The sequence below is a fragment of the Sminthopsis crassicaudata genome, chromosome 2, assembly GCF_048593235.1.
Source record: "Sminthopsis crassicaudata isolate SCR6 chromosome 2, ASM4859323v1, whole genome shotgun sequence".
NCBI lineage: Eukaryota > Metazoa > Chordata > Mammalia > Dasyuromorphia > Dasyuridae > Sminthopsis > Sminthopsis crassicaudata.
The window spans coordinates 258,582,222-258,601,645 of record NC_133618.1 but is presented as its reverse complement, the minus strand read 5'-3'; the positions used below and the strand labels follow the sequence as shown (position 1 = coordinate 258,601,645).

General features: G+C 39.7%; 1 protein-coding gene across 1 annotated transcript; it reads left to right on the top strand.

Annotated features, from left to right (window-relative positions):
• Positions 1-11,880: 11,880 nt before the first annotated feature.
• PTGDS (prostaglandin D2 synthase) lies at positions 11,881-17,054 on the top strand. The gene is made up of 7 exons (XM_074289094.1): positions 11,881-12,248; positions 13,047-13,186; positions 14,707-14,783; positions 15,091-15,204; positions 15,574-15,675; positions 16,528-16,550; positions 16,891-17,054. The coding sequence occupies exons 1-6, from the start codon at positions 12,129-12,131 to the stop codon at positions 16,548-16,550; spliced, it is 576 nt and encodes a 191-aa protein (XP_074145195.1). The 5' UTR covers positions 11,881-12,128; the 3' UTR covers positions 16,891-17,054.
• The last annotated feature ends 2,370 nt before the right edge of the window (positions 17,055-19,424 follow it).

The window sequence follows — 19,424 nt, the reverse complement described above, 5'->3', positions numbered from 1 at the left end:
GACTTCCTGAGCCCCACAATATCAACATCTTCTGTATTATCTAAAGATCCTAGAATCATAGATTTAGAGCTAGAAGTGACCTTAGAAATCATCTACTCCAAGTGTTCTTAACCTAAGAAGGAAAAAAAACCCAAACATGCATTCATTAAGTACCTGCTGTGTGCCAGACACCATAGTACACTTTACAAATATTATTTCATTTGATCCTAATAACAACCCTGGGAAGAAAATATTATTCTTGCTTTTATCTTATAGTTGTGGAAACTGAGGCAAGAATTTAAGTGAATTGCCTAGGGCCATACAGCCATTAGCTTAGATTTGAACTGAGGCAGGTGGATAAGGTGCTAGGCCTGCAGTCAAGAAAATCTGATTTTAAATCCAGCCTCAGATACTTACTAGCTGTGTGACAATGGGCAAGTCATTTGACCTCTTTGCCTCAATTCACTAGAAAAGGAAATGGCAAACCATGCCATATACTTGCCAAAAGAACCTTAAAGAGAATCAGGAAGAGTTGGACACAATGGAACAACAGGTCTATTCACTGAACTATCCTAATTCCTTCTGCTTGTAGTTCACAGACCTGGTTCATGGACAGATTTAAAGGAGATCCATGAACTTGGTGAGGAAAAAAAATATATCTTTATTTTTACTTTTAACTGAAATTTAGCATTTCCTTCAATTATTTAAAAATTTTTCTGAATCACTACTATATCTGTATCCTAAAGAGATTTTTTTTTTAAAAAGAAAGAACCTATCTGCACAAAAATACTTATAGCAGTTCTTTTTGTAGTTGGCAAAGAATTGGAAATTGAGAGAATGCCTGTCAATTGAGAAAGAACTGAACAAGTTGTGATATAGGTTGTAATGGAATATTACTATGCTACAACTTATGATGAACAGGCTGATTTCAGAAAAACCTGGAAAGACTTACATCAATTGATGCAAAGTGAATTGAGCAGAACCAGAAAAACACTGTACACAGTAACAGCAACACTGAATGATGGTCAGCTGTGAATAACTTAGCTATTCTCAGCAATACAAAGTTCCAACACAACTCCAAAGGACTCATTATGAAAAATGCTGTTTGCCTATAGAAAAAAGAACTGATAGAAGATGAAAACAGATTGAAGCATGTTATTTTTTACTTCTTTTTTTACTTTTATTTTTTTCATGTTTTTTTCTTTTGGGTCTATATTTTCTTTCATAACATGACCAATATGATATGTTTTACATGATTGAACATGTATAACCTATATCACATTGCTTATATCTCAAGAAGGGGGAGGGGAGAAAGGAAGAAAAATTTGGAACTCAGTCTTATAAAAAATGATTGTTAAAAACTACCCTTACACATAATTAGAAAAATATAATTGTAAAATAAGATGAATTTTAAAATTTTCTTTATATTTAAGTGGGGAAAAATAAAACAATATTTTTTAAAAATATGATTCTGAGAAGGGAGACCATGGTTATCACCAGACTGCTTGATTAATTCAGGACACAAAAAAGGTTAAGAGCCAAAAATTTATTCCAAAGCCCTTACTTTTAATATAAGAAAATTCAGGTAAAGGGAAGTCAATGGCTTACTTAGAGTCATACAGCTATCAGGTGTCTGGAAATGTATTTGAATCTATACCTTCCCAACTCTAAGTCAAGTGTTCTGTCCACTATACTGCCTAAGGAGCTAAAAATCCAAAGCCCTCCCTCTGCAGATCCAGAGAATACTTCTTAAACATCATGGGAAATATGGGAGCAAATAGATGCAGTTCCTACTTTGTGGGAGAATACAGATTGGTGGGAGAAAGGGGGGTGGGGAAGAAGATGGAATAGTAGGGTAGTGGATAGAGCTCTGGGCCTGGAATCAGTAGGACCTGAGTTCAAATTTGACCTCAGATATTCACCTGTGAGTGTGATGACTTAACTTCTATTTATAAGAAGGAAATGTTAAACTACTCCAAGATTTTTACCAAGAAAACTACATGGATAGCACTTATTTCCCAGGGTAGTTAGGAGGACCAAATGAAATGGTAATTATAAAGTTCTTAGCACAGTGGCTGACACATAGTAAATGCTATATTAATATCAGCTATTAATAGTTGTAATATTAGTATATAATAATATTTATAATATATAAGTAAGATTAGCATATAATGATTCCACACTAGGATCATTCACTAAGTATTTAGTGAATTCAAAATAAGAAACTAGTCATGGAAATCTTAGAAGAGATGAGTCTTGGGCTGAGCTTCGGAAAAGATGTAAGAATTAGAGAGAGCTTTCTAGTTTTAGATCTATGACTCAAACATATCCAAAAAGACAGGGAAGGAAAGTACAAATAAAAGGAAATATATGAATAAATAAAAGAAGGCAAGAATGAGTAACGTGCAAAAATCTTTGTAGCAGTCCCTTTTGCAGTGGCAAGAAACTGGAAACTGAGTGGATGCCGTCAGTTGAGGAAGGGTTGAATAAGTTTTGGTATATGAAAGTAATGGAATATTATTGTTTTATAAAAAACAATCAGCACAATGATTTCAGAAAAGCTTGGAGAGACTTACATGAACTGATGCTAAGTGAAGTGAGTAGAACCAAAAGAACATTGTACACAAAACCAAAATTATGTGATGATCAATTGAGGTGGATGTGGCTCTTTTCAACAATGAGAAGATTCAAGTCAATTCCAATAGCCTTGTGAGGGAGAGAGTCATCTGCATCCACAAAGAGGACTGTGGAAACTGAATGTGGATCACAATATAGTATTTTCACCTTTTTTTTGTTTACTTGCTTTTTTTCTTTCTCATTTTTTTCCCTTTTTGATCTGATTTTTCTTGTGCATCATGATAAATGTGGAAATAGAATTGTATATGTTTAACCTATATTGGATTACTTGCTGTCAGGAAGGAGGGGGAAAGAGAGGGAGAAAAAATTGAAACACAAAGTTTTGCAAGAGTGAATGTTGAAAACTATCTTTGCATGTATTTCGGAAATAAAAAACTATTATTAAAAACATGAAAAACCCATTAAAATAGTATATGGGACAATTAGATGGCATAGTGAATCTAGCATCGTCCTTGGAGTCAGATATGTAACACTTATTGGTTGTGTGATCCTGGGTATGTCACTTAACCTTTCCACAAGAAGGAAATGGCAAACCACCATATTATCTTTGCCAAGAAAACCCCAAGGTTTCAAGGTCCACATCAAGAGTCAGCTATGATTAATAGACTGAACAACAACACTATATAACAAGTATCTTACTTGGTAAAATAACTGTGGAACAGCAACAGACAAAGGAAGCTGGAAATATGAAACTGGAACTTTAGTCAAATCAAATTCAGCAAATCCTTCCTAGTAGCTCTAAGATTTTTTTCAGATAAATTCTGATTTAGAATTGAAATCTGTTGCATAAAAAGACTCTGAGTTCCGTCATCTCTGCAGAACTGCAATTAGCAATCCTGGGGTCTAGGGCAAGCTTCACAAAACACCAGCAAAAAAAAGCAGCAGGAAACACCCTCAAATCAACATTTTCAGACAAATCCTGTCAGAATCTGGAGGACACTGGAACATCACTTTTTGGGGGGAAATCAAAGACCTTGGGCGATCTCAAGATTCTCATTGTCACTTGGTCTCCGTTGAGGAAAAGAGAGTGCAGTGTAACAGACCCAGATTAGGAAGATATGGAGGAGAAGAAAAGCAAACCATCTGTTTGCTTCCTCTTATTCTTACCACATTCAATTGTTTCTTCTTTGTTTAAAGAATTCAAGTGCTATCATCACCCCATTAAGTTTCAGTGCTCTGGGACAAAGCCCAGAGTCTCTGACCTTAGTTATGGCATTGTATCTTTAAACCCAGGATGAAGAACAAGAATCCTATATCTATGCTTCTTGCTAAGAGTCCCATATCTATCTGCTGGTCGCAGGTATTAGTAGCACAGTTTTGCCAACCTGAAGGAAAATGTCCTGACCTTTTTTTGATGACAGGTTTACATCCTGCTGCAAAGCAAGGAACTCTGGCAAGACTTACATTGTGTGAATTCATAGGGTTTAACAAAAGTCGGGTTTGTTGGGAATAAGTATAGTGTTCTATGATGCTTAAAAGTTGTCTGCTAACATGACAAACATAGAAATATGCTAAAAGATTTTTAATCTACATCAGCTTACTTGCTGTTTTGGGAAGGGTGGAGGTAAGAGAGTAAAGGAGAAAAAATTAATACACAAAATCTTAACAAAAATAAATATTAAAAACTGTCTTTATATGTATTTTGAACAATAAAATACTGAAGGAAAAAAATTTTCTGCTAAGACTGGAAAATATTTTAAATTGATAGAAACTGAGTGGGCAGCAGATTAAATCCCAATCCTGAGCCTGGCAGGGCCTTTGGTCTTTGGGCCAAAGGCTGATTGGGGGCCGTTGGGTCTTTATCCCTGGCAGGCTAACAGCTTTGTCATGCTTCACCATCCAGCAGGACACCAGCCTCCCACCCTGGGCCGCTTTGGTCTGATAACCTGGTAATAAATTGAATTCAATGGAACTCATATCTTAAAAGATTCATAAACTTTAAACGGCTCCAGAGCTTAATGAAGGAAGGAGAAGGCTCAGACTGTCTTTGTGCATCGTAGCTGACCCATAAAGGTCTTACTGTGCTGAACCATATCTCTGAGGTACCTAGCACTGAGTAGGAGTGAGTCCTTCTGCCTGGTGGTCTTCTCAGAGACCTGTATCCTCAGGGAAGGGGGGAATTGCTCCTGGAATTGCAGAGAGCTGACGCTTTGGTGCTGGACTGGACCACTTAGTGTAGGGAGCAATATGGAAAGCATCACCTGGGATTTGGGCCACAGAGCTTTTCTTTAGCATCCCGAGAGAGCTTGTCCTAGACTTAACATAGCATGTTTATTTTAACCCAAACTCCTGCTCTATCTTGGAGCAAAAACAGTATTGGATATGGAGCAGAAAAGCCTAGATTCAAATTGTGGCACTGCTATTAACTGCTAGACAAGTCAGTTCCCATTTACAGTATGAATTTATGTTTCCAAAGCTTCTATCTATGGGAGAAAGTCTTAGTTGGTAGGAGCTAAAAAAAATATAACTGACAAATGGGTCAAATGGATTTTAGGGGGACCTCCCCAGAAGTGGCCTTGAGGTATCCTGGGGTCTTAAGGTGATAGATACCCAGATATATTTCACCTATGACTAAATTTGTCTTTAAATATTGAGTTGAAATGAGATGATTCAGGCCAGTTCCAATGATCTTGTGATGAAGAGAGTCATCCCACAGAGAGGACTGTGGGAACTGAGTGGACCACAACATAGTATTTTCACTCTTTTTGTTGTTGTTTGCTTTCATTTTGTTTTCTTTCTAATTGTTTTCCTTTTGATCTGATTTTTCTTATGCAGCATGATAATTGTGGAAGTATGTATAAAAGAAATATGCATGTTTAATATATATTGGATAGCTTGCCATCTACAGGAAGGGGATGGAAGGAAGAGGGGAAAAGAAAAAATTTGAAATGCAAGGTTTTGCAAGGGTGGGTGTTGAAGATTATCTGTGATATATTTTGAAAATAAAAAACTTTACTAAAAATTTTTTTCCATTTTTTTTTTAAAAGCTAAAAATAGAATTGAGGGAGAGTTTTTTGCTAGGGCATAGCTGACATTCAAGCATCCTCTCTTAGGAACTGGTATTACCTTCAAAGCTACCCTAATAATCCAGAAACTTTCCCCACCTTCTGCATGAGGGTATATGTTTGGTGAGGGTATAGGTAATTTATTTTTAGATGGCATGCTTATGGACTTGGTGGATAATACAAAACTGAGAGAGAGGACTTCTCTGATTGAAGACAAGAAGCAAAGTGACCGTCATAATTTAGAATCAGTGTCAACAAAGAAGCTATTAAGTACTTACTACAGGCCAGGACCTAAGAATAGCATCTAGTATTTATTTAAGATGTTAAGATTTACAAAGCACTTTACATTTATTAAGTCATTTTGATTGTCAAGCCAACCCTGTGAGGAAGATACTCTTTTTATCCCTATTTTACAAATGAGGAAACTGAGGTAGAAAAAAGTCATCTTCACCACCATCACATGACTAGTAGGTACCTGAGGGAGTATTTGAATTCACATCCTGCTGATTTCTTGTCTAGCACCCAGCTGCCCCTAGGAGAGAGCTTCTGCCCTCAACAAACTTACATCTTATCATTGATGGGTCAAGTATAATGGACTGAGATGTAATGGAAATAAACTCAGAATCTCAGACTTGCAACTGAAGAAACCATCACCAGATGGGGCTAGGGTGGAGAGATAGCAATTCATTTCACACAGAAATGGGTCCAAACAGGTCAGGAATTTTAGTGGGCTGCAACAAGCTCCATGAGGGTCAATAATGACATAGGGTGGAAAGTCAATTCATTCCTCAGCTTCATTGAGCCAAGTAGAGTGTTTAGAACATGTGAATTATTGTTATTTGGAAGTTCCAGGCAATAAGTGAAAAGGAGAATTGTTCAAATTTTCCCATTCATATTTTTCAGCAATTTTATTAATTGCTTTGTTGATTTACCAATTTTATGGTAAGCTAAAGCAGGTAAGTGACAATGGATAGAGTACTGGGCTTAGAATCAAGAAATCTCATCCTCATTCATTAGTTATGTGACCTCAGGAAAGTCACTTTACCCTATTTGCCTCAGTTTCCTTATCTGTAAAGAGGAACTGAAGAAGGAAATAATGGCAAACCACTTCAGTATCTTTGCCAAGAAAACCACAAATGGGATCACAAAGAGACACAACTGAACAACCAAACAGTACCTAACACAGAGCCTGATAAATATTTGTCGTTTACAAATATGGAAATATGTTTGGACGACTTACATATGTTTAATCTATATCAAATTGTTTGCTATCTTGGGGACAGGGGAAAGAAAAGAAAAGGAGAAATTTTGGAATACAAGGTTTCGCAAAGATGAATGTTGAAAACTATTTTTGCATGTATTTGGAAAAATAAAATGCTACAAAAAAACTTTAAAAAATAGTTGTAATTTAACAATGCTTGGTGAAATCAAAACTGAATGCTGAGTAGGTAATGAGGAAACCAAATTATCGCTCTTTGCAGATGATATGATGGCATACTTAGAGAACCCTAGAGATTCTACTAAAAAGCTATTAGAAATAATCCACAACTTTAGCGAATTTGCAGGATACAAAATAAACCCACATAAATCATCAGCATTTTTATACATCACTAACAAATCCAACAGCAAGAGATACAAAGAGAAATTCCATTTAAAATAACTGTTGAAAGTATAAAATATTTGGAAATCTATCTGCCAAGGGAAAGTCAGGAACTATATGAGCAAAACTACAAAACACTTTCCACACAAATCAAGTCAGATCTAAACAACTGGAAAAATATCAAGTGCTAGTGGATAGACAAAGAGAATATAATAAAGATGACAATACTTCCTAAACTAATCTATTTATTTTGTGTTATACCAATCAGACCCCCAAGAAACTATTTTAATGACCTAGAAAAAATAACAATAAAATTCATCTGAAAGAACAAAAGGTCAAGATTTTCAAGGGGAATCATGAAAAAAAAAAATTCAAATGAAGGTGGCCTATTATAAAACCATATTATAAAGCAGCGGTCAACAAAACCATTTGGTATTGGCTAAGAAATAGACTAGTTGATCAGTGGAATAGATTGGATTCACAGGACAAAATAGTCAATAACTGTAGCAATCTAGTGTTTGACAAACCCAAAGATCCCAACTTTTGGGATAAGAATTCATTATTTGACAAAAACTGCTGGGAAAACTGGAAATTATTATGGCAGAAATTAGGCATGGACCCACACTTAACACCACATACCAAGATAAGATCAAAATGGGTCCATGATTTAGGCATAAAGAACAAGATCAAAAATAAATTAGAAGAACATTGCATAGTTTACCTCTCAGAATTGTGGAAAAGGAAGGAATTTGTGATCAAAGAAGAACTAGCAATTATTATTGATCACAAAATAGAAAATTTTGATTATATCAGTTAAAAAAAAAAACTTTTGTACAAACAAAACTAATGCAAACAAGATTAGAAGAGAAGCAATAAATTGGGAAAACATTTTTACAGTTAAAGGTTCTGATAAAGGCCTCATTTCCAAAATATATAGAAGATTGACTCTAAAAGAAATCAAGCTATTCTCCAATTGATAAATGATCAAAGGATATAAACAGACAATTTTCAGATGATGAAATTGAAACTATTTCTACTCATATGAAAAGGTGCTCCAAATCATTATTGATCAGAGAAATGAAAATTAAGACAACGCTGAGATACCACTATACACCTGTCAGATTGACTAGAATGACAAGGAAAAGTAATGCGGAATATTGGAGGGGATGTGGAAAAACTGGGACACTGATGCATTGTTGGTGGAACTGTGAATGGATCCAACCAATCTGGAGAGTAATTTGGAACTATGCTCAAAGAGTTATCAAACTGTGCATACCCTTTAATCCAGAAGTGTTTCTACTGGGCTTATATTTCAAAGAGATCTTAAAGAAGGGAAAGGGACCCATATATGCAAAAATGTATGTGTTGGCCCTTTTTGTAGTGGCTAGAAACTGGAAACTGAGTGGATGCCCATCAATTGGAGAATGGCTGAATAAATTGTGGTATATGAATATTATTGTTCTGTAAGAAATGATTTCAGAAAGGCCTGGAGAGACTTACGTGAACTGATGCTGAGTAAAATGAGGAGGACCAGAAGATCATTATACACTTCAAGAACAATACTATATGAGGATCAATTCTGATGAAAGTGGATATCTTCAACAAAGAGAAGATATAACTGGGAAATGAGTGTAAACCATAATGTAGCATTTGCATTCTTTCTGTTATTGTTTGCTTGCATTTTTGTTTTTCTTCCCAGGTTATTTTTACCTTCTTTCTAAATCTGATTTTTCTTGTGCAACAAGAGAACTGTATAAATATGTACATATATATTGTATTTAAGATATACTTTAATATGTTTAACATGTATTAGACTTCCTGTCATCTAGGGGAAGGGTAGAGGGAGGGAAGGGAAAAGTTGGAACAGAAGTGATTGCAAGGGAAAATGTTGAAAAATTACACATGAATAATGCTCTGTCAATAAAAAGCTATATAAAAAAAAATTGAATGCTAATGAATTATAATGACCAAGTTTGGCCCAAAAAAAGTTATAAAAAGGCACCTCCAACTCTTTTTTGGCAGAAGTGGAAAACTGGATATGGAATATTGCATATCATGTCAGACTATTTCTTTGTGTTTAGTTTTGTCAAAATGGAGGGGGGGCTCACTTTTTAAATTTTTTGTTATACTCTTAGAGGAAAAAGGAGGAACACATCAAAAAATGTAAGTGATATAAAAATAAAAGATGTCAATAAAATACATTTTTAAAATAAATGTTTATTAATTGGTTGATTGATGATAGGCAAAGAATTAGAACATCCATTTTTAGGAAGTATGTCTTAAAACATTTATTCCTGAGGAACAATGATGAAGCATATTACCCACCAACCTGACCAAGAGTTCAGAAACTCAGGAAGATTGAGATATATTTCAGACATATCCAAGTATGGATTTATTTTACTCATCTATATTTATTACAAGGGAGAGTATTGGGGTTTGTTGTTGTTTTTTTATTGCAGGAGGGATTGGGGAAGAAGAAGGAAATCAATGATAGAGATGCACCTCCCCCAAAAAGAAGAAATTAAAGGAAAAAATTATCATTGTAGCATTAAAAAATTGGGGGAGAACAGAGGGATGCTCAGAGATTATCAAGAGAGCTTTGAAAAGAATATGTTGAATATATTCAAATCTTTTAAAAATGGAAGCAATATGTAATACAGATTCATGTCTTTAATGTTGATGAATATGATCATGTTTGGTGATATCTGTCAATAATAATCCAAATCAAGTATAACCAAGAAACTTCTTTTGTTTAAAAAAGAAATGTGTTATCTATAATTCCAGGAACTAGGACGCTACAAAAATTTACTCTATTTGGGCCAAGGTGAGCATTATCTATGAAACTGTGATTTCTGGAAACAGGAAAAGAGCTTCCCAGCCAGTTTCAAGTTGCAAATCAAAATAGCACAAGACTACAATTGCATAAATTAATCAGAAAAAGAAACAAGCAACTCCTAGGGAAGCTTAACCATCTGAAGGGAGTTGCCATTATCTCTAAACAATTATACCAGGTCAAACAAAATGGCCTTGAAGAGCAAAAGATAATGGAGCTTTTTCTCTAGGAGTCTACAGCTTTTCCTAGATACATTTTCTAGCAGCAATGTTAACTGACTCCCAGTAGAGGGGAGAGCTTGCAATTTGATTGATTGTGGTGGTGGAGGTGGGGATGGTAGTTATTGATTAAGGGGTGTGTATGTGTGTGTAATGGATAATCCATTGGACTTGAAGTCAGATTTAATTTCAACTCCTGAAATTTGCTGTGTCATTCACACGCAAGTCCCTTAAGCTCTCTCAGTTGTTAAATAAAGTACTAAGACTGAGTGACCTTTAAAATCTTTTCCATCTTTCTCAAGGAAGCAGAAACCATAGGCAATACAGAGGTACCTACTACACAACTTAAGGTGTTAAGTGCTCTGAGGCACCAAGAGGATCACCCAGCCAGTGTCAGAAGAGCCCTTTAAATCCAGGTGGTCCTGAGTCAGAGGCTCACCAGCCACTCACCCAGTCGGTTTTTGCAATTGCAGAAATCACAATTAACCAATACTTAAATACATTATGAAAAGGATATAGCAACTGCAAACCAACCATTACCAACCAAGCAAGCATTTCTAAGCCCTACTAAGTGCTGGGCCCTGTGAGGTACCATCTGACCCCCTAGGAGCTTACATTCTATTGGAAGAAGAATTTGTTATTGTAAGGGTCACAGTTGAGTAGGACCCAACATGGCATGAGAAGTAATAATGCAGTTTTTCTCTGCCTTCGTCAGACCACATCCAGCGTATGGCACGTCTCAGAGTGTCACAGAGGAAACTGGCAGGTTGAAAATCTAGGAAAGGGTGATTAGAATAGAGAAAGAATTGGAGATCTTGTCGTTTGAAGGTTAGTTGAAAGAAGTATGGATTTAGCCTGGAGAAGAATTAAACATGATTTGATGCCTATTTTAATGTTTTTTCAAGACCTATCATGGGGAAGAATTGTTCTAGTTTGGTTGGGCCTGTAAAGGCCTGACCATCAGAGCAATGAGTGGACATTGCAGGGTTTGACTCAAGGGAGAACTTCTCAGTAGAGTTATGATAAAATGAGATCATATTTGTAAAATACTTTATAAATTAAGACTCTCTGTATAAATGCTTGCTGCTGCTGTTGTTATTCAAGAAGAGGGTAAATGATAATTTATTGGAGATTTTGCTTAGGGGACTTTTGGTCAGTGACAGGTCAGCCCAGGTAACCTTTGAGGTCCTTTCTGGCTCTAAAGTTGCATGATTTTGCCTCTGAATATGGTGTTGGAATCTATACAGGCTGCATGACTCAAAAATATTCTGGAGGGACCTGAGAGTCCTCCATGTGGATCATAAAAGGTCAAAGGAACTCAGTAAAGGAACTCTAATATTGCCCATTATAATTCCCTCATTTTACAGATAAGGAAGTCAGGCACAGAGAAATAGTGAGCATCAAATTCCTTCAGGTCACAGAGCAGAGTTGGGACTTATACCCAGATTCTCTGCCTACAAATCAGTACTTTTCCCACCGTAGACAGTTTCTCTTGCCCTCTCCCCTTGTTTCTCCATGGCCTCTTTTCCTCTCCCCCTCCTTGTTCCCCTCTAGTCTGGGCAAGAGGCTTGCTGGCTGCTTTTCTTTTGTGTGTGTCCCTTGCATAACTGGACTCAGCAGCTGGGCAGCAGGGGGAGGGGAGGATGATGTGAGACTCAGAGAGACCGCCCTCTCCTCCCCCTCACTAATACCATGAACCCGGGCTGCGTTGTTTCTGCTTGGGTGGCTGCCAGGCCAGGCCCATAAATAGGGGTCTTCCCAGCAGCTCTGACACTTGTCCTCTGCTTCTCTCTCTTGACCATCTCAGCCTCTAGTACCTGGACCAGGATCTCCTCAGTCCTCAGCTCATTGGCAAAATGATGGCTATGGGCCTCCTGTGGATGGGGCTAGCCTTGCTCCAGGCCCTAGAGACCCAGGGCCAGGCCCAGGAATCCCACCAGGAGATCCCAGTGCAGCCTGACTTCCTAGAGGACAAGGTAAGTGAAAAGGGGCCCTCTGTTACTCCAGCCCAGATGGAGCAGAAGCTGGAGGACCTTGCCCAGCTTCCCCTCCCTCCATGTTCTGTTCCATTGGGATACTTTGTGCTGGGAGATAATAAACGAGGGGATGGAAGATTCACCAAGGTCTGGCCACTAGGTATGTCCCCCGCATCTGACCTGCTCTCAAACCTCAAACAGGGAAAAGCTCCCCCGGCCACTAAAGGTCCGCCCCAGGAGAAGGGTATGGATGGAGGGGGATCTTGTCCCGGTAACAAATGCAGACTCCCATGGACACAGGTTGCTCACACATGCACGTAGCTATAGGCTGATGCTTTCCCCCTTAGTTGTGCAGGGGCGGCAGCTAGAACTCTTGGGGAAGAGGGAGAGAGGGATGATGGAGAGACCTCTGTCCCTGCTTCCATCAGCTCCAAGAACAGCTCCAGCATGCCCTCTGCTGTTGTTCTGGGAGAGTGCTGGCTCTTCTAGTCATTTAATCTGTTTACAGAAGAGTAGGGCCTGGGGTGAGGGGGGTGGGCAGCCGGGGGTCAGAGCCAGGATGGGTTAGTGGTGAGAGGGAGCCGATGCCCACAGGGGCCCAGAGTTCTCAAGGGGTGATGGGCTGATGATTTCCTCTTGAGTCAGTGTTCTAGGCTTTCAATGAGCATCTCATAGACAGTTCACCCTGAAGACCATCTCAGGCTGCAAGTTTGGATGCCTGGGAAATGAATGGGGAATGAATGACAGTGAGGGCAGGGACCCAGAGGCTTAGCCTGCCATAGAGAAGCTGCCTTACAGTTTGTAGGGACGTGGTACAGCGTGGGACTGGCCTCCACCTTCCCCTGGTTCCTGAAGAAGAAGGCAGAGCTGATGATGTGCAAGACTGTCCTGACTCCAGAAGCTGATGGAACAGTCAACTTCACTGCCACCTTCGTCAGGTGAGACTAGGAGCTGGGGCAATGAGAGGAACCTGGCTGCCACCTGGGGCAGTGAGTTCCAGGAATTATAGAAGATTAAAGAGAAAGGGGAGGTCAGGGGTGGACAAAGACCTTCCCTGCCCCTGACCTCTAACCATCCCTCCTTCCCAAGTAGACCAGGAACAGAGCAGGGGATGCTGGGGTGAGAAGGGAAAGGGACTATGAAAGTTTTATTAACTATGTTGTTATTAATGAGCATATTAATATAAATAAATATTATAAATATTAAATATTTATTGAGATGGGACACTTCTAGCACACACTACAAACCTCCCTGACCCCATACAATGTACATAGTCCCCAAACAGTTAATCACCTACTAGTGGGATAAGGAATGGGCCTGTGATGTATTTGTTAAAGGAAACTCCCAGGTGAGGAAATTCCCTCAAAGTAGGTCAGTCTCCCCTCTGCACTTTATACTCTTAGTTGCCCCGAGTACCACGACAAGGTTATATGATTTGTCCAGTATCAGTCTGTTTTGGAGGCAGAGCTTCAGCCCAAGTTTTCCTGGCTTTAAGGCCAACATTCTGATCTACTTCCTGTCACTGAAGTAAAGAATGGACGTTACAATCACCTGCCCCTTTTGTAGTTTATGAGATTGTTTGGGGGACAGCTAGGTGGTGCAGGGGAGAGAGCACCAGCCCTGAATTCAGGAGGACCCGAGTTCAAATCTGGTCTCAGACACTTCACCTTTCCTAGCTGTGTGACCCTGGGCAAGTCACTTAACCCCAGCCTCAGGGGAAAAAAAAAAAGAAGAAAGTGTATTTTAATTTTCACAGAACAGAAGAAACCCACAATGTTTATTGCACTTGACTCAAGTTGGGTTTGCCTTAGTCGGTCTTTTTTACATAATTGTTGTCCATATGCATATTTTTCTTTTGTTTTTGCTTTCTTCACTCTACATCTCTTCCCAGGAGGCTTTATTAAGCAATTTTTAATCAGAACAGGTAACTTGAGCCAGGTAAAGGGAAGCTCAGGGTCTGGCTCTGGGAACAGGAACAGGTAGGACAATATATACTCTTTACATTTAACCCTATTTCTCACCAGAGCCATAAGCCCAGCTTCCAGTATTATTAACCTTATCTCAAATCATCATAATCAAATTTTATTTATCCTTAAATCTGACATTTTTCCAATGGCAATCCAGAAGCAGGCAGGGAGGACAATGGATTTAGATCAGAAAGAGGTCGACTCCTGCTTCAGATACTCACTAGCTATATGATTCTGGGCAAGTCATTTAACTTCAGTTTCCTCATCCATAAAATGAAGAGCTGGACTAAGGCCTCTGAACTTCCCCATAATTCTAATGATATGATCCTCTAACCTTAACTCCAAACTGGAAGTTAGTTCTGAATATCTCCCACTTTACACTGCTTCTGAACAATTAGTCCTCCCTGGGCGCAGTATTTGGCTTTTGAGGGGTCTGGGGCTGGGCTGGGGCTGGCTTCCTGCCTGACTCAGTAGCTGGATTGTACCTGCAGCAACAATCAGTGTGAGACTCGCACCTCCCTCCTGAGGAAGACCCAGCAGCCAGGACACTACGTTTACAAAAGCATCAGTAAGTGTGCTCCTTCCTCCCACCCTCACCTCCCCTGTTTTTCCTGTCTGTGCTCTAGGACTTACCTGTCTAAGCAGAGTTGAGGGGATCCAGCTTCACAAATTCTCAGGGAAAGGGAGGAAACACCTCTGAAAACTATGGCCAAAGAGGGTATTGGGTTGGCACTGGGTGGCACTGGGTAGAGAAATCCATTTTCCCCTACTTGCCCTTTAATGAGGATTCCAAGAGGGGAAGCAGGTTTGGAGAGACCCAAGAAAGAGGGGGTCCAGGAGCTCCCCAAAATGTTTCCTTTCTTGTATTTTCTCAGAGTGGGGGAGCGAACACAACATCTTTGTGGTGGAAACCAACTATGAAGAATACTCCCTGCTGTTTACCACTAAAACCAAAGGCAACAGTAACTTCAACATGGCAACTCTCTACAGTATGTATCCAGGGTAGCCTAACCCAGCCCAAAGAGGACCCCACCTACTGCCCCTTACCAGTTGATATGGATCCCCAACCCCCTTCCCCTTAAATACTAACTAATCCTTAACTTTTCCTGGGTGTAGGATTATTTAATCCTTTCTCCCCAAGAACAGAATAAGACTTCAACTGAAATGTGAGGGATGAAAGTTAGATGGTACCAGTCATCATCCTAAATTCTGATCCTGGGAACCATAGTCAAGGAAGGCTAGGGAACATCCCCCCCAGACTGGGTTTAGGAACAATCCTTCCTGGAGAGAGGGACCCCACCAGACGATCTCCCTTCTAAATCTGTGCTTTCCTTGTCTATCACCCCCATCTACCTCAGGCAGGACCAAGGATGTGAGACCTGAGCTGAAGGAGAGGTTCATCACGTTTGCCAAGTCCCATGGCTTCACAGATGAAACCATTGTCACCCTGCCCAAAACTGGTGAGAGCAAGGTTTGAGGGGAATAGGGATTAGGGTCTGATAAGGGGCAGATAAACAGCTTTGGCCAAGCACTTTAACTGAAGGAGGAGGATCCTAGGATAGGGCTGGTTCATTGTGCAGGCAAAGCTAGGGTCTAGATCTCTTCCAGCCCCTCCTCTGCTTCTCGCCTCCTTCCTTCTCTTCTTTGCCCTGGTTCTCAATGTTTCCTGGAGCTAGCCTTGTAGCATTTGTAGATGGCTTCCCCAGGGATGGGGTTGGGCTAACCTCACTATTCTCTCACAAGCTATTCATGGGAGGGAGAATGGAGATAGAACCCTAAACTCAGGGAGCTTACCTTACTGAGTCTCAAAAAACATAATGAAAGTGGGGAGAAGGTAGAAATAACAGGGCTAGACCTGGGAGATTCTGGTCTGGGCTTCCCACCTAATGCCCCAAATTTAGAGAATTCTAAGGGCTTTCCTCTCTGCAATACAGAGGAGATGATAGAAACTCCTACAAGAAAAAAGCCAACTAATGGCTATTATTCTGCCTACTCATGAAGGCAGAGGGGAAGGAGAGTCAGCAAGCACTCTTTCATTTCCATGGAGATGATTATAAGAAAGGGGGTTTGTATTGCATCAGGGAGGGTTGAAATTAGACATGAAAAAATTCCAACAAAGACTATCAAATCCTAGAATGAAAAGCTGAGGGCATTATATGAAGCTTAAAATGAAGGCAGATTCTCCTGAGTAGAGGATTATTAAGAGAAAGGGAGTGGTTCTATTTAAGGGCTAGAATGGTTGGGATTCCTTGTAACCTTCTCTGTATCCAGATTTAGGAATAACCAAAAAAAAATTTTTTTTTTCCCTGCAGATCAGTGTATTGATGAAAACTAAGTGAGTAACCCTGAAGGGCATGGCCTCTGATGCCTTATCCACAACAGGGATGGAGGATGGAGTGTGGGGATTTGGGGGGTACAGATGGGAAGACTAAAATAATACTTGTTAAAAACAATAACCCCTATTTCAAAAGTTCTTTAAAAAACCATGTGAGCTAGACAATTACCTTTACTACCAACTTCATTTGACTCATGCAGAGACAGACTCAGAAAAATTTAATTAAGAAATTTTAGGCCTTGGGCCTAGCCATTAGCATCCTATTTCTACATAGTAATCTCAGTTTGAAGTTTGGGGCTTTTTCCACTTAAAACATGGGGTTTTTTTATTCTCCTTCCAGTCAGATGCTGCAAATGCCTTGATCACCCGCTTGGACCTCGGGCTCTTCTCTGGAAAGTCTCCGCTCCATGGACCCCTGGCTGGCAGATCTTTCTGCCTGGTGCCACTGTCCCCAGCTTTGCGCTTCTATACTGACCCCATCAAATAAATAAATGGAGTACCTGATTCTGGCTCCTGTTTTGTTTTTGTGACAGAAACTTTCTTTTGTCTATTCTTTTATACTAGAGTGGGTCTTGGAAGGCAACTGGCTCAGTATAGGACTTTGAGAAAGTCACCTTCCTCCCCCTTTCCTTTTTTCATTTATAAGCTCACCATAGTTACTCATGAGCTCACCCAGGGTCTCGGCTCGGTTTCTGTCATATGTTCAATGAGTCTGGCATTTTAACAACACACAATTTCTCCAATGCCTTCCCAACCAAGCAACCAAACTTGAGTTTCCATGTTTGAATGTTCTGAACTGAAAGTAGGGATTGGTGCTTTGTGGTGTCATGATTACCAGAATTAAAGATGGAGAGGGGTGGGCTCCTTAGGGAGGGAACAGTCCTAAAAGACCCTTAAACATCAACTGACCTCTGAATAGCTCCTTAAGTGGGTGGAGGGGAGGAGGAGGGAAGGGATGAAGTCTGTACTTAATTCATTTGATAGCTGCTTGCCACTCCCAGGGGACTCCCAAAATGCTGTCACCTGTGGAGGAAAAGGTAGGAAGGTACAGCTTCGGTTTAATCCGATTAAGTGTTAAGTGGGGATTAAAGAAATTAGATGGCTCAGAGATAAGGGTTTATCTCAAAACAGATTTAGATTAAGGAGAAAGATTAGTTTGGAAGAGAAAGAAAACCCTCTACTGTTTACTGCTGTCCCTTCTACCCCTAATTGGGCAAAGAAGAAAAACTGGCTGTCAAGCCAAAAGCTTCTCCCTGTAGCCCTTGTCACAAAATGACCCAGTCACAAAGTGATCCCCTAACCCAAGCCACCAGATGTTCTATAAGCCCAGCCATAGAGTGACCCACTGACTTTAAAAAAATGCCCATACATTCTTCTATTATGCTCCCATCCATTCCTGAACCTTAGTCATCAGACTTCTGTCTCTACCAAACTCATTGAAATCTAAAAGTCATCATGGCTTCCTATTCATCAAATCCTGACAGACTTCTTCCTTCTAACTGTGTCTGCAGTAGCTAATGCTGGTGACTCTTTGACATTCTCCTTTTCTTGCCTTTCATGACTAGGCTCTCCACGTTACAGACATAACTAAGGCAGGGGGCACCTTAGACAATGGTCTATGACCCTAAACTTTTGGGGTCCCCCTTCCCATTCTCAACAATGTGAACTTTGCCTCAATACATTGATAGTTAGAAGGCAATAAGAACACTGTCAGTAGAATAGAGATGATTGTCTTCATGCTTAGGAAGAAGAGATAGTTTTAAAAGGAAGCTACCAGATGGTCAGCTATTCTGTGGCCTCCCCACCAGTGCTTGCCATAGTGTGTGCTCCTAGCTCCCATTACTAGTGATAGTTTCCCTTTCCCTCCAAATTCTCTTTCAATTTCTTAAATCTCTGTTTCTTTTCCTTTCTCCTATTTATTTTCCCTTCTTTCAGTAGAAGATAGCCTCTTAGGGTCAGTCCACACCCTTCTTTTCTAATCTTTACACCTTTTCTTAGAGTAAGATCATCCATTCCTAAAACTTCAATTATGCTCTCTAGGTGGGTACCTCCCAAGTTCAATAACTCTGGAACAGGCTTCTTGCTAGAGCATGAGTCTAAAAATTTCCAAATGACTACTGGGCCTTCTTATTTGAATGACCCACTGCCTTTCAAATTCAACACATCTTACATCCAAACTAAGCATTTTCCCTCCAACCCTGATTCCTCCCAGACTTTTTCATTTTTGTTAATTTTCTCATCTTCCCAGTACTCGGGCTATTTGGAATCTTTGGGTTAAGTTTTGAACTCTTTCTCCTGTGGTGATGATAAACAAATATTTATTAAGCACCAATTATTAGAAAGGCTTCTTGCTTAGCCCATAGGTTTCATAACTTTGCATGAGAAAGATAGTAGAAAAACTAGACATTGATTAATCAAACAAACATTAAGTGATTGCTATGTGCCAGGTACTATGTTGAGCACCACAAAACAAAGAGAAAACATACAGTTCGTACTCTAACAATATGTAAATAGATGTTATATGCAAATAATATGTACTAGGTACACTCATAGGAGCTAGAAGGTGCTAGGGAAGCACACATAAAATACTTGCCTCCAGGGATACTGGTGGACATGACATGAAGTCTCTGTTGGCAAATGCTTTGGAAAATAATGAAGTGCTTGATAAATAACGCATATTAACTTATTATCAACGTAAGTAGTGGCTGGGACTGAAGCCCAGTGACTCCAGGAAGATTCAAGATCAGCCCTGGCTTGGATTTATCGGTGTTCTAAGTGAATCCTGGACAGAGAAAAAACAGGAGCGTTCACGGAGCCCTCCAACCTGAAACCTTAGCTCCCCTGCCCCCCTTGACCTCCACTATCTGTCCTCCA

Excerpts from the sequence above, each read along its gene's own strand:
- PTGDS (XM_074289094.1), top strand. The coding sequence starts at position 12,129 with ATGATGGCTATGGGCCTCCTGTGGATGGGGCTAGCCTTGCTCCAGGCC. Across the intron at positions 12,249-13,046 it reads CTGACTTCCTAGAGGACAAG|TTTGTAGGGACGTGGTACAG; the intron begins GTAAGTGAAAAG and ends GCTGCCTTACAG. Across the intron at positions 15,205-15,573 it reads CAACATGGCAACTCTCTACA|GCAGGACCAAGGATGTGAGA; the intron begins GTATGTATCCAG and ends CATCTACCTCAG.